The sequence below is a fragment of the Papio anubis genome, chromosome 3 (assembly GCF_008728515.1).
Source record: "Papio anubis isolate 15944 chromosome 3, Panubis1.0, whole genome shotgun sequence".
NCBI lineage: Eukaryota > Metazoa > Chordata > Mammalia > Primates > Cercopithecidae > Papio > Papio anubis.
Genome location: NC_044978.1, coordinates 134,378,525 through 134,393,656, shown reverse-complemented (window position 1 = coordinate 134,393,656; position 15,132 = coordinate 134,378,525). Strand labels below are relative to the sequence as shown.

The 15,132-nt window shown below is 33.0% G+C and overlaps 1 protein-coding gene across 6 annotated transcripts in view; it reads right to left on the bottom strand.

Moving 5' to 3' along the window:
* The window catches only part of CCSER1 (coiled-coil serine rich protein 1), a 1,426,296-nt gene that overhangs the window by 1,161,203 nt on the left and 249,961 nt on the right, over positions 1 to 15,132 (bottom strand). For all 6 annotated transcript variants that reach the window (XR_001902664.3, XM_017958858.3, XM_017958861.3 and 3 more), the window contains exon 4: positions 11,212 to 11,305. Coding sequence is in view for 5 of the 6 variants with exons in the window: in XM_017958858.3 (XP_017814347.2) it covers positions 11,212 to 11,305 (94 nt within the window). In the remaining variant the exon portion in view is untranslated. The remainder of the gene's footprint in view (positions 1 to 11,211; positions 11,306 to 15,132) is intronic.

Below are 15,132 nucleotides of genomic sequence, written 5' to 3'. Positions count from 1 at the left end.
ATTCTATAATGCTTTAACTTACTGTTTCTCCAACCAATTTATGAGGTAGATAATATCATCGCCCCCATTTTCAAATGAAGAAGAAAAGCTGAAAAAATTAAATAACTTGCTCAAGTTTACATAGCCTGGCTGGTGGTTGAGATTTGTCTAATTCCAGAGCCAGCATCCATATTTTTAACCATTACGTTATACTTCAAAAATTAAGTGCTGTATGTTTCTTAGTTTTATATAATCAGATTAAAAATACTTTACACACACTTTTTCTGACCAAGACACATCAGAGCTTGTAGAAACTTAAACTTGATTTTTATAATTTTCCCTGTGTGAATGTTGTTGCAATTCTCCGTACATTACCATTCATATTAGGAAAACCACTGGGGTTCATCTCTGCTCTGCTGTGCTATTATCCATTAAAAATTAATAATAAAAATTACCTCCTTAATTAATAGGCACAGGAGGAGTTCCTAACTCACTGCAGAATTTTTATATTGCTTGTTCATCAAACTCAAAATAATTTAGCAACTACCTAATTAATTCCTAATTGATATCATTGGGCCATTACTTCCCCACTTTCCTTTGGACATATACCAAGAGACACTGCCCTAGGTGTTTTCAGATCTAATATACTAAATAAGTAACCAAAACAACATAAAATGTCTTCATTCTATCATCCAAATGACCATTACATCCTTTATAACCAAAAACATTAAATAATTGAAATACATTTTTAATTTAAAAACTCATCTGCAAATTGTAAATATCAACCTTAATACAAAGTAACAGTCATAATTTATCTTTGAGTATTAATGATTAATGGTTAATATTAATGGTTAATAATTTTTAAGGTATTTAAAATAGAAATTTATTCTTTTTCATATAAATTTCTATTTTAAATATGCTATGGCAATTTGGACATTTGACTAACAATCAGAAAAAAAAAGTTCACGCATTTAAATGCATTTTTTAAAAATTTTTTAATATTTATTATACGTTAAGTTCTGGGATACATGCGCAGAAGGTGCAGGTTTGTCACATAGGTGTACATGTGCCATGGTGGTTTGCTGCGCCCATCAACCCACCATCTAGGTTTTAAGCACTGCATGCATTAGGTGTTTGTCCTAATGCTCTCCCTCCTCTTGTTCCCCCACCCCCTGACAGGCCCTGGTGTATGATGTTCCCCTCCCTATGTCCACGTACTCTCATTGTTCAACTCCCACTTATGAGTGAGAGCATGCAGTGTTTGGTTTTCTGTTGCTGTGTTAGTTTGCTAAGAATAATGATTTTCAGCTTCATCCATGTCCCTGCAAAGAACATGAACTCATTCTTTTTTATGGCAAATGAATTGGTTTTAACACAAAGAAATATACCACCTATTATAAACAAAGTGTCTTAATTGATTTTTGAATATTTAGTACTAGTAAATTATCACTTAAAATGTTACATAAAATTTAAATAAAATTTAAATCAGAAAGTATATTTAAAAATAATTTATAACAATGATAAAACATTAAGACCCTAAGGTCTACAAAAAATAACCAATAATGGGACAAAGTCTTTAACAAGGAATTAAAACTATCTAAAATTTCAAGAATGGTAACCAACTTGTAACGGGCTCTTACCGTATTTTAGGCAACTAAGAATGGAACTTTGCATATAAATATGTCACTCATTTAGATAAGATTATATTTTGAGACAGATGTAATTATTGTCATTTTACAAATGAGGAAACTGAGCTCAGAAATATCATTTGTTGAAAGCAACTGGGGGCAGAGCTGGAATTCCAACTTGGATATGCCTATCTTTAAAATGCCTGCTCTCTTTTGATATTAATTTGTAGTTTCTTTATTTTGCATGAATCATTAAGGTGCAATTTTCTATGAGAGTTATTGTGAGTATTAACTTGAGAGGGTCTACAAAAAGAGACTGGCTCATTATAGGCGTTCAATTTTCCTTTCCATCAACCTCTTTTTAACTTTATGAATTTTAAAATATTTAATTGATAAATAAGATTGAATATAATCAAGGTAAAAAAGGTAATGATTTGATATACACACATATTGTGCAGTGATAGCCACAAATTAATTAACTCTTCCCTCACCATTCCTGCTGTATATTAGACCCTCAGAATGTGCTCATCTTGCAACTGAAAGTTTGTATCTTTTCATCTTCTCTCCATTTCACCACCCTGAAGCCCCTGCTAGCTCTACTCACATCAACTGAGATTTCCAGCTACAAATTGCCAGTGATTATGTACAACCTACCTCAGTACTAACACAAGAGTCAGGGTAAGAGTTGAAGAAACTGTATTGTAAGTAATATACTCTAAACGGGTAACACTAAAATGTGTTTTAGCCCTCTTTTAACTTTAACTCACTTAATTATGATGCATCACTGGCATTATCCAGGTGCATATTACCCATCAGCTTCTGCCACTGTGAAGATAATCCTATGAGTAGCCAAAATGGAACATGACCTTATTTAGTTTACCACGGAATAAATAGCTAAAGATTAAGTATTCCAAAACACAAACCCAAATTCTTATTTAGAATATGCACTGCCTAATATTTAACCAGTTATTTGATAACAGCCATTTGCAAAATTGCCTTATTTGTTGCCCAATGGTTACCTTTCATCAATGGTTCATTTCAGAGGATTCATCAGGAAATAACATTGCTTAATATCTGATATTTTATTAAGCTTTATTCTAATTACTTTCTGTCTGACTAAAATTCTTGACAATATTTACTTTACCTAATTTCCATATTGAAATTATTTGAGGAATACAAAGTATAAAAAAAAGTTAATCAATTTTATTTTTGGATTAAGTAGGTTCCTTATAAGGCTCCAAGCTTTTGCCACACTGATGTGGTACCATTTAGAACTGTTTATACTGAACTGGCAGCATGATGTCTCAGCTTGTACTGAAGGGGGTTGCTGAGGAAATTATTCCCAATTCAAATCATGTGCACCTTATGAAGACATGTGAGCAAAATATATTTCAGTTCTTAGGAACAAGAATTCTTTTATTTAAAAAAATGCATTCACGGATTGAAGATTGATGGCATATATTTTGATTGTTCAACTGATTGAACTTCTTTCTTCATACATGCTAATAGGACACTCAAAATAACATTTTCAATTCACCATCAAAATACTAGTAAACTACTTGTGCCTTAATCTTATCCATAGCCTCATCTTATTATTTTTCATATTCTGGTTACTTTGTTTTCCTTAAATGATTATTATTTTATCTGTGTTATAAATATTTTGGAAGATGCATAAGTGAATAGAAAAATATCTTAAAAACATAAATGTGAAACTACATAAAGAAAAACAAACAAAAATGTATTGCTGGAATTTTTCCTTTGACAAATTGTATAGTTCATAACATATACTTCACTGTGAAGAAAACTTCAAGGAAACTTACTTGAAATATTGACCTTGAATGTTTCAAGGTCAAGTCTTTGAAATATTAAATGCTAGTAAATATCATTAAAACCCCTTTTTAAAAAAATATGCTGAGGTTTATCTAACGAACCTCATTGCTAACATATTGCATGCCTCAATTTGTGACAGAAACAATACTATACAAACATGAATAAGAAAGTGAGGGCAGATAAGTGTGAAGAGTCACTAATATACTTTTTAGTTTATCAAGGTATAAATGCTAGCATCTCATATTTTCTAACACAAAATCACTGTGCGTGATCACATATGCTTTATAAATTATTTCTTAAAAGGAGAAGCAATAAATATAATATTTTACCACAATAAAATAGAAATGTCTGGTATTAAAAAGTTTATAATCCTGTGTTTGAAACATAATGTGTATTAATTATTTCACAAAAAAAGTTTCCAGAAAATATTGTCCAGAAACTCAAGAAAATATAATTTAAAAATCCTTTAAATCTAAAACATTTTAAACTGAAAATCCTAGCCTTTATATTAGAATTTAAAACAATAAAATTAGATAATGCCAAGATCATGGTAAATTATTTTAATTTTTAATTTTATTTTTAAATATTTTTTCTCTCAAGGCTATCTCCTTTTGGGAGCTCACTTTGAATTCACATACCATTCTTTCATTGAAATTGTTCTTTCTGGCTTTCATAAAAATAATAATATCCACTTACTGCAGTATAAAACATATTTTATTTGTACTATTATTTGTACTACCACTCCTTTTAGGAAGTATATATATTAATTTGGGACTCTTCATTAAAAAGATTTATGAAACTATTCAAATTTTTCAATACAAGTGGCAAAAACTAAACATTCACACCCCATATCATTTTTATACCAGTACCATGCTGTTTTGGTGACTATGGCCTTATAATTTGAAGTTGGGTAATGTGCCTCCAGATTTGCTTGCTTAGTCTTGCATTGGCTATGTGGGCTCTTTTATGGCTCCATATGAATTTTAGGGTTTTTTTTCTTTCTAATTCTGCAAAGAATAATGGTGGTATTTTGATGGGAATTGCACTGAATTTGTAGATTGCTTTTGGCAGTATGATCATTTTCACAATAATGGTTCTACGCATCCATGAGCATGGGATGTGTTTCCATTTGTTTGTGTCATTGATGATTTCTTTCATCATTGCTTTGTAGTTTTCCTTGTAGAGGTCTTTCATGTCCTTAGTTAGGTATATTCCTAAGTATGTTACTTTATGTTTTTTCAGCTATTGTGAAAGGGGTTGAGTTCTTGATTTGATTCTCAGGTTGGTAACTGTTGGTGTACAGAAGGGCTACTGATGTGTGTACATTAATTTGGTATCCTGAAACTTTGCTGAATTCATTTACCAGGAGGTTTTTGGATGAGTCTTTAGGGTTTTCTAGATATATGATCATGTCTTCAGCAAATGGTGACAGTTTGACTTCCTCTTTACTGATTTGGATACTCTGTATCTTTCTCTTGTCTGATTGCTCTGGCTATGACTTCCAGTACCATGTTGAATAGTAATAGTGAAAGTGAGTATCTGTGTCTTGTTCCAGTTCTCAGGGAGAATGCTTTCAACTTTTCCCCATTCAGTATAATGTTGTCTCTAGGTCTGTCATAGATGGCTTTTATTACCTTAAGGTATGTCCCTTCTAGGCCAATTTTGCTGAGGATTTTAATCATAAAGGGATGCTGGATTTTGTCAAAGGCTTTTTCTAAGTCTATTGAGATGATCATGTGATATGTGTTTTTAATTCTGTTTTTGTTGTATGTCAGTTTTATTGACTTACATCTGTTAAACCATTCCTGCATCCCTCATATGAAAACTACTTGATCATGGTGGATTATCTTTTTGATATACTGTTGGACTCAGTTCTCTAGTATTTTGTTGAGAATTTCTGCGTCTATGTTCATCAGGGATATTTGTCTGTAGTTTTCTTTTTTTGTTATGTCTTTCCCTGGTTTTGGTATTAGGGTGATACTGGCTTCATAGAATGATTTAAGGAGGATTCTCTCTTTCTCTATCTTTCAGAATAGTGTCAACAGGATTGGGACCAATTCTTCTTTGAATGTCTGATAGAATTCATTTGTGAATCCATCTGGTCCTAAACTTTTTTTGTTGACAGTTTTTTAAAACATCATTTCAAGCTGGCTGCTTGTTATTGGTCTGTTCAGAGATTTTATATCCTCCTGGTTTAATCTAAGAGGGTCATACATTTCCAGGAATTTATCCGTCTCGACTAGTTTATGTGTGTAAATGTGTTCATAGTAGCTTTGAATAATCTTTTGTATTTCTGTGGTATCAGTTGTAATGCCTCCCATTTTGTTTCTAATTGAGATTACTTGGATCTTCTCTCCTCTTTTCTAGGTTAATCTCGCTCATGGTATATCAATATTATTTATTTTTTTCAAAGAACAAGCTTTTCGATTCATTTATCTTTATTTATTTATTTTTTTGTTGTTGTTTCAATTTCATTTAGTTCTGCTCTGAACTTCATTATTTCTTTTCTTCTGTTGGGTTTGTGTTTGGTTTGTTCTTGTTTCTCCAGTTCTGTGATGTATGACCTTAGATTGCCTATTTGTGCTCTTTCAGAATTTTTGACATAGGCATTTAATTCTCTGAAATTTCCTCTTAGCACTGCTTTTACTGTATCCCAGAGGTTTTGATAGGTTGTATCACTATCATCATTCAGTTCAAATAATTTTTTAAGTTCCTTCTTGATATCATTGTTCATCCAATGATCATTCAGAAGCAGGTTATTTAATTTCCATGTATTTGCATGGTTTCGAAGGTTCCTTTTGGAGTTGATTTCCAATTTTATTCCATTGTGGTCTGAAGGAATACTTGAAATATTTTCGACTTTCTTAAATTTACTGAGACTTGTTTAGTGGCCTGTCATATGGTCTGTCCTGGAGAATGTTCCATGTGTTGATGAATACAATGTATATTCTGCAGTTCTTGGGTAGAATGTTCTGTAAATATCTGTTAAGTCTATTTGTTGCAGAGTATAGTTTAAGTCCATTGTTTCTTTGTTGACTTTCTGTCTTGATGACCTGTCTAGTGCTGTCAGTGAAGTATTGCAGTCCCCCACCATTATTGTGTTGCCATCTATCTCATTTCTTAGGTTTAACAGTAATTGTTTTCTAAATTTGGGAGCTCCAGTGTTAGGTGCATATATATGTAGAATTGTAATATTTTCCTATTGGACTACTCCTCTTATCATTATATAATGTTCCTCTTTGATCTTTTTAACTGCTGTTGCTTTAAAGCTACTCCTGCTCACTTTTGTTGTCCATTTGCATGGAATATCTTTTTCCACCCCTTTATGTTAAGTTTATGTGAATTCTTAAGTGTTAGGTGAACCTCCTGAAAACAGAACAAACTTGGTTAGCGAATTATTACCCATTCTGCCACTCTGTCTCTTTTCAGTGGAGCATTTAGGCTATTTACATTCAATGTTAGTATTGAGACATGAGGTACTATTCTATTCATCGTGCTATTTGTTGCCTGCATACTTTTTTTTTTTCATTTTGTTACTGTTGTATAGGTTCAGTGAGATTTATGCTTTAAGGAGGTTCTCTTTTGGTGTATTTTGAAATTTTGTTTCAAGATTTAGAGCTCCTTTTGGCAGTTCTTGTAGTGCTGGCTTGGTAGTGGCGAGTTATTTCAGCATTTGTTTGTCTGGAAAAGATTGTAACACTTTCAAGAGCGTATCAACTGCAGTCCTGTAGAGAGGATGCAAACTTGCCTAGGGACACCTGGTTAAGTACTCAAGTTTCTCAGGCCATGGGCAGGGCCACAGAGCACCCAAGAGATTATAACCTTTATCTTAGGCCACCAGGTAGGATAGAGAAAGACCACCAGGTAGGGGCAGGGATAGGCATTTCTGAACTCAGCCTCTCCTTGGGCAGCAGGTCTTGCTGTGACTTTTATGGGGAAGCGGGGTGTGGTTCCCAGTCCGGTGGAGTTATATTCCCAGGGGGATTATGGCTGCCTCTGCTGAGTCATATAGCTTGCCAGGGAAGTTGGGGAAAGCTGTCAGTCACATGCCTCACCCCACTCCCATGCAGCCCGCCGTCTTAAGGGCCTATCTCACTCCCATTGTGCCTCCACAACAGCACTGAGTCTATTTTCCAAGCAACCAGTGACCAGAACTGAGAACTTGCCCAGGACCACGAGCCTCCCATTGAGAAAGCAAGCAGACTCATCTCAGGGAGCCTGCAGCGGTGATTGAATTCCTTCAAAGGTCTGTGGATTCTCTCGGCTTTCCTGGTATATTCCTGTGGTAGTTCTTGGAGCAAAAGTTCATGATGTGAGTCTCCACACCCTGCTCTGTTCATCCAAGCAGGAGCTGAAAGCTAGTCCTTCCTCCCATCTGCCATTTTAATCTTGTCTTCTAAGGTCTTTTAAAAAGTTAATCTTGGCCATTATAGTAAGCCCTACTATAAACTACTCTAATAAGACTCTGTAGCCAAAAATTCATATGCATTGTCTTTAAGAAGTATTTTTTCAACCCCTTTAATGATTTTCAGTAATATAAGCAGTGGAATATAATGATATCATTATTTCACTTTTCCTACTTTTGAAAAATCGCTTTTCTTTTATTAAAACCATCATTTTTGAATGTTTAACACTAATTGTGCTTTTTATCAATATCAACTATCAATTATGAGCTTCTTATAATCAGGGAAGGTCTTTAATTATGTTGCCTAATAAATAAAATAAATTGTATAAAACCCATTTCACTGGAAATTCTTCTTTCCCAGCTAAAGTATATAAACATATGTTTGCTGCTTTTCAAAAACCACATAACGTGGAATCTAAAATGAAATACGTTTTCAAAAGACATTTTATTAAGTGACGTTAAACAATCCAAAGTCACTCTAAGTAATATTTTATCTACTAGAAATGCACTTCAAATGTGCAAACTAATACCATTTATCTTGTGAACAATTTATATAACTCAGTTGATTTATCAAGTACCCTGGTTTGAGCTTTAACTAAGCAACCTACACCTTAAAGTAGACTCAGGAGATTCATTGGAAAAATTACATCATTTTTATTTAAAATAAATTAATGAAGTACACAGTAGTATTATTACTTTGTAAAGGAGAGATTAAAGTTTAAAGAGGTTGATTTTGTCCCCAAGTAAACACACTGAAATAAGTCTTCAGATATTTAAATCATTCTTTTCTCGTCATCATGGTTGACTACCAAACATAACTGAGACTGCTATGTTAACAGTAGTGTTTTCTAATTGTTGCTTTGTTTTATTTTTTACTACAAAAATCTTCAAAAATACACAAAATAGAGATAATATTATAATTAATTCGTGAACTTTTCACCCCATGCAACTATTGCCTAGCTTTGATAATTTTTAAGAATTTGTCTACTTTGTTTCACCTATTTCCTTACTCATACTTGTTGGTAAAGTCCATATACCATATTGGTACCACCACATATATCTTTATAAAAAGTTTTCCTGAAAAAACAAAACAAAACAAAACAAAATACCATTACAACACCCATTAAAATTAACTATAACAGTCAATCCTCTAATTTCTCTGATTAACTCAGAAACAACTTTATAGAAAAAGTTTATATATTTCAAATAAGTATATCAACAAGAATGTCAATTGCATTTGCCTCTTTTAACCTACAACTCCCACTCCTCCTATTTTGTTATGCCATTTATCTTTTGAAGAAACCAGACCATTAATCTTGCAGAATCTCCAAATCCTATATTTGGTTGCCCACAATCTTTTCATGACATTTAACATTTTCTCCCCACCCATTCCAATAATTCCTGTAAAATTGAAGTTTGAACTATTTGAATGGATTATTTCTTCTGAGAGGGGGATAGGAAGGAGGGAAGAGGACAAGAACACTTCAGAGGTTCTGCTGTTGTACTTCAGTCAGCATTGCATCAAGAGAGGCAAAGTATATAGTTATTACACTTTTTGTGATGTTAGAGAATTGATCAATGGGTTTGGTTTTGGTATTCCCCATCTAATCCATCCTTGAAAAGAAAAGTACTCTATCAACAATACATCTTTACAGTCAGGTGGGCATGGTGACTCAAACTTGTAATCCCTGCACTTTGGGAGACTGAGGCAAGTGGATCTCTTGAGCCCAAGAGTTCAAGACCAGCCTGGGCAACATGGTGAAACCCTGTCTCTACTAAAAATACAAAAATTGGACATGGTGGTATGCACTTACAGTCTCAGCTACTTGGGAGGCTGACATGGGAGAATCACTTGAGCCCAGGAGGCAGAGGTTGTGGTGAGCTGAGATCACGCCACTGGACACCAGCCTGGGCAACGGAGCCAGACCTTGTCTCAAACAAAACAAAACAAAACAAAACACAAACAAAACAAAATAATACATCCTTACAATAATGCCATAGAGATTTGGATACTGTCCTCATTCTTTTTAATGACTGTTTGGTATACCATTGCATATTCAACAAGTATCCTATTGATGGGCATTTCAGGTGCTTCCAATATTTTTCCATTATAAATATTTTGCAGTGAATAGTTATATGCATGTACTATTTTGTCTTTTGCCAGTATCATAGAATTAGATATCCAGAAGTTAAGCTGTTGGATCTAAGTTGTAAAAACCATCTGCATAAAAGTGTGAAAATCTACATTTTTAGAAGGATATCTGTCAAATCGACTACAGGAAAAATGTACCAAGAAATTTTTATCCTAAACTGGTATTCAACTGAAAAAATTTCAAATGCAGTTTCTTGTTTAGTATTAGTCAAAATAGAGTGTAAGAAAATATCAACATTGTTATTGCCTTCTTTTGACAATTGTTAATATGATGTTATTAATTAACCAAATATACTACATAAACAAAAATTCATCATGAAGTTTTACAACTAAAAATAACTACAGAGGTTATGTCTAATTTCCATGAGTTAAAAATAAAGACAAGTACCATATAAGAGACTGATTTTCTAAAATGTATGCAGCAGGTCCCAAGGTTCTAAAGCTTTAGTTTAATGCTATATCCATTAGAAAATGACTATGTTAAAGGGATTATTAGGAACAAAAAAAGTAAGTGTAAAAGTTTACCTTTGCTGTCAAATATGTACATTTGAATGGACAACCAATAATTCCTATAACCTACTTTAAAGAGAGTAATTCTGGAATTTGAAGACATAACATTTTATGCTTTAACATAAATTTAAATTATTACAAATATATCAGGCTCCCTCAAGTCATTCAACACAAACTTATTTACCTCCTGTAAAACTGTGTGTGTGTGTATATGTTTATGAGTGTGTGTTTGTGAGTGCTACTGGTAAGTATTACTTTTGAGGTCAATCTTATTGCATCAACATTAACCTATGTAGGAAGTGGCTAAGATGTGGAACAGTAATTCTTGGATCCACCAAACTTCCATTTGGTTACATAAAATAAATGAAAAGTGAGATTATAATTATTGCTTTCTTCCACAAAACAGAAGAAAATATGAAACTTTTTGTTACATATTTAACTAGAATATTTCCTATTTTGGAAATATTTTTTGTAGAGTTTTTATTTATAATTATCTTCCAACTGGATTTATATTTCCATAAAAGACTTTAAAATCATTTAAGGCACCCAAATTAGGTCTCCATGGTACCTAGCATGTTCTTTGCTATAGACTATAAAAACCGAGGCCTGAAAAGACTGAGGGCAGCCTTAACAGCGTTTAGGCTATCAGTGAAAGCTACTGACCAGGGTAGGAGTTGTATGATATTATTCATCTCTTTAACACCTACCAGAAGGGTGAAGATTCTGTTCCTCTAAAAATTCAAGATCAAGCATTAGATCATCTTCATCCAGTTCACAAGATCCCAAATTATTCAAAACATCCTGAAGAAAAATCAAAACCAACAATTAGAAACCAAAACACTGAGTAAATGAGGAAATCCTCATACGTGGAAGCCATGAAGCAAAAATAAATTCCAAATCAGAATGAAAAGTTTTAACTGAATCTCAGAAATTATTTGACACCTATGGACTTTAAAATTATCAGTTCAATAAAAACTTCCAAGACTTATTCCAAAAATTCTTAACTTTTCCAATTATCTGCACATTCATTTTTTTTCTTTTTAGTGATATGTATGTAACTTATAATTAAATGGAAGTACATATGGGCAGATATGAAAGATATTAGAAGTCAGGAAATGATTTCTTGATATGAGAAATACAGGTAAGTGTTTATTTGAATAAAAACTTCTTTGGTGATATTAAAAAGGAATTTGTTCATTGCAAAAACACAAAAAGTATATACAAGTTTTTCAAATAGAAGTCTGTGAAATGAAACTTCAGTTACTTTTTCTAATATTTATATTTCAAATGTAAGTAACATTCTTCTAACACATTTAATGAATTGTTTTTCAAACAAATTTTGTATATTGTGACAACTGTGAAATATTAATTTAGACCATGCTTGGAAGTGAAAATTTGGCCACCATTTTCCAATTATTTGTTTTACATTAGGAATAATGGGCAGGAAAACAATCTATATTAATTAGATTAAAATTAATTATTGACTTGCATTATACTATAATATATCAGAACTGAGATTATGTTTCCTATTCTATTTTCAAGAGGGCAAACAGCAAAATAAACTCGAAGGCTACACTGAGAAGTCTTGAGAAGAGATGGTAATGTGCTGAGGTGCAGAGGGAGGAATTGCTGAGGAAGGAATAAAGTCCTGATTTGCATATTTGTATATATATAAATGGTGATAAGTATATTTAAAGAAGTAAGAACTTCTATTTAGAGACTAACAAGGAAATAACAAATGTACAAAAAAAACCAGAACATCAAAAACATCAAAAAACCAGCCTAAATACTAAATGATGCCATGCCATCTCAGGTCACTTTTCAGCTAATGCGAATGTTAGCATAATTTGTAGTTAAAGTAGTTTAAACTAAACTAAAACATCATCATAAACTAAAATATCATTACGGAAAGCTAATGATATTTTCAAATGGATAGTGAACACTTTAGTCCTTGGGATTAAAAGTAAGGACACTGGGACTTTTAAATAAACCACTTCTTCTTTAACCATTCAAATTAAACATTATTAAACTGTAAAAACACGTGTGATCCATGAATAGTGCGCCTACCATGGTTTGAAAGGTGATCAGTATACCCAAATCTAAGTGCTTCTTTCTCTAAACGAAGGTAATGAATAATTTAAACTATAAATAAAATCACTTGTTTATTGGAAGCTCTGTTCCATACAGTGTCAGCGATAGTCCAGTGAGAGTAAGTTACTTATCTATATACATTAAAAAATGAGAAAATATAGGCAGCAAAAGATAAGCTGTCATACTAAAAATGCAAAACAGAAAATTAAAATAACAACAACAACAAAACATAATTGAAGTTGTGGAAAAAGAAAAGTTTTTAAAAGGGAGATTTTTGTGAAGATACTGATATGAGTGTTTATCAAACACACTATCCAAATGAGAGAATCTTAATCTGGTAGTCAATAATATATTAAATACATTTTATAGTGAAATCACAGTAATTTATCCAATTTCAAATTGGGCTAAATAATTTTACATTTGGATTTTGAATTCATTGGAGTTAATTGTATCCTTCTAAAATTTATAAAAAATCCTAACCCCCAGCACCTTAGAATATGACTCTATTTGGAGACAGAGCCCTGAAAGAGAGAATAAAGGTTAAACAAGCTCATATGGATGGGCACTCCAGTGGGACTGGCATTCTTATAAGAATAGATTAGGACACAGACAGCACACAGAGATAGTGACGAAGACAGAGATGTGACGAAACACATGAATTCACAGAGGGAAGGAAGATAGGCCATTTGCAAGCCAAGGAGAGAGGCCTCAGGAGAAACCAAACTGGCCATCACCTTGATCTTGGACGTCCAGCTTCCAGAACTGTGAGAAAACAAATTTCTGTTGTTTAAGCCACCCAGTCTATAGTACTTTTTATGGCAGCCCTGACAAACCAATACAACCAACAAGACTTAGAAAGCAGTGAAGGACAGAACAAAGGAAATAAATAAATGTCTGGCACATGACTACTATTTTTTATTATACCAAGTGAGGACATCTTAGACATTGTAAACTTCTAGAACAAGGTTGTCACAGCATTCCTCCTTTTTAATTGGAACCACCCTACCCAATCCACCTAGCTATAAAGGGAGCTACCAGATTCTTACATGAGCCAAACTCCTTCTCCTTGGTGAATGGTCCAAGATGGCCATCTTAACCGAACTTGGTGACCAAAGTCCCATCCCAGAAATGAAAAAAAAAAATTCTCTATCTGGTGATACATACTGCAAGATGCAAAACACTGTCATCACAGGGGCTATGGATTTCATTGTGTAGTCAAGAACAGTCTAAGCCTACTTGAAAAATTAAAAAATGTCATAGGTAGGTCATCTTGTTCCTGTTTCCAGTAGTTCCTGAGATCCAGAGGCATACATGATGTTTTCAAGGTGGTTGTTCAATCCCTTTTTGAATTCTGACAGTTAATACATTCACCCACAACTTGAAATAAAATTTTAAAATATTTAATTTTTTAATAAGGAAGTATTAAAATCTCTGCCACTGCTATTCTAACATTTCATATAAGATGGCAACATCAATAAAGTGAATGAACTAAATTTGGAAAATTCACTACATTGTTCTCATTTTATTCTCCTTTTGCAGGTAACACTTGACACTTGGACTAGCAGGGTTTCATTTGCCACTGGTCTAGATGAATTGTTTCCTAACTCTACTTATTTTAAATTGCCTTCCTTTGATATTGTGCTTACAAAGCAACTTTCTTGTTACTGTAGAGGAGAATCTTTGAAGCTGGTGAAACCTCATAATAAAAGAAGAGTAGATGCAGCAACATGATATGTTACAGAAAATAATCAATGGTGAATGCATAAACCTAAAAACGTCTTTTCCAGATCTCTCCCTAAAAGATACCAATAGCAGCAACAGTCCTTTTGCCGGCAGCTAGCACTGATATTGGTCAATCCTAGCGGCTGGATACTTGCTGCCTAATATCTATTAATAAATAATGTTAATAAAAATCAAAGTCCTTTACTTATTAGAGAAAGGGAAAAGAAAGAAAGAAAGAAAAGAAGAAAGACATAAAACAGGATGTTTCTGGGACAATCCTTTTGTTGCCGAGAAAACAAAATTCACCTAAGAAAAAAATTCACTGTTTTCAAAGGCTAGATAAGGAAAGCTACTTAGATGGCTTCTCCCTAGGTAATCTCTGGCAATATAAGCATGAAGAAAAAGTAATCAGTACGGCTAAACAGAATAATTTGAGACTGTTGAAGGTTAGCTTTTATCCTAGAAAAGAAAAAATTAAGGATATAAAAAGGTACTGCTAATAAAAAACTATAAATTGAGTAGAAAATTGTTAATTTATATTGGTTTTATAGTTTATATATGGGTATTTTGTTTTTCTTATTATACGTATGTTTATAAACTGTAGTCATGTATTTCTTTCTCTCTGTAGAGCCAGGGATCTGTAAGTAAACAAGTAGTACCAAAAGTAGTTCTGTACTAGGAATAGAAAAAACTGTTTAGCACCAATAGTCATATGTAGGAATCAGGTAAAAAAAGAAATCCAGCAATTAATCAACACTAATGATGATACTCCAAATATAAGAGGGTGCAATTATGCATTTCAGACATTTGATAAA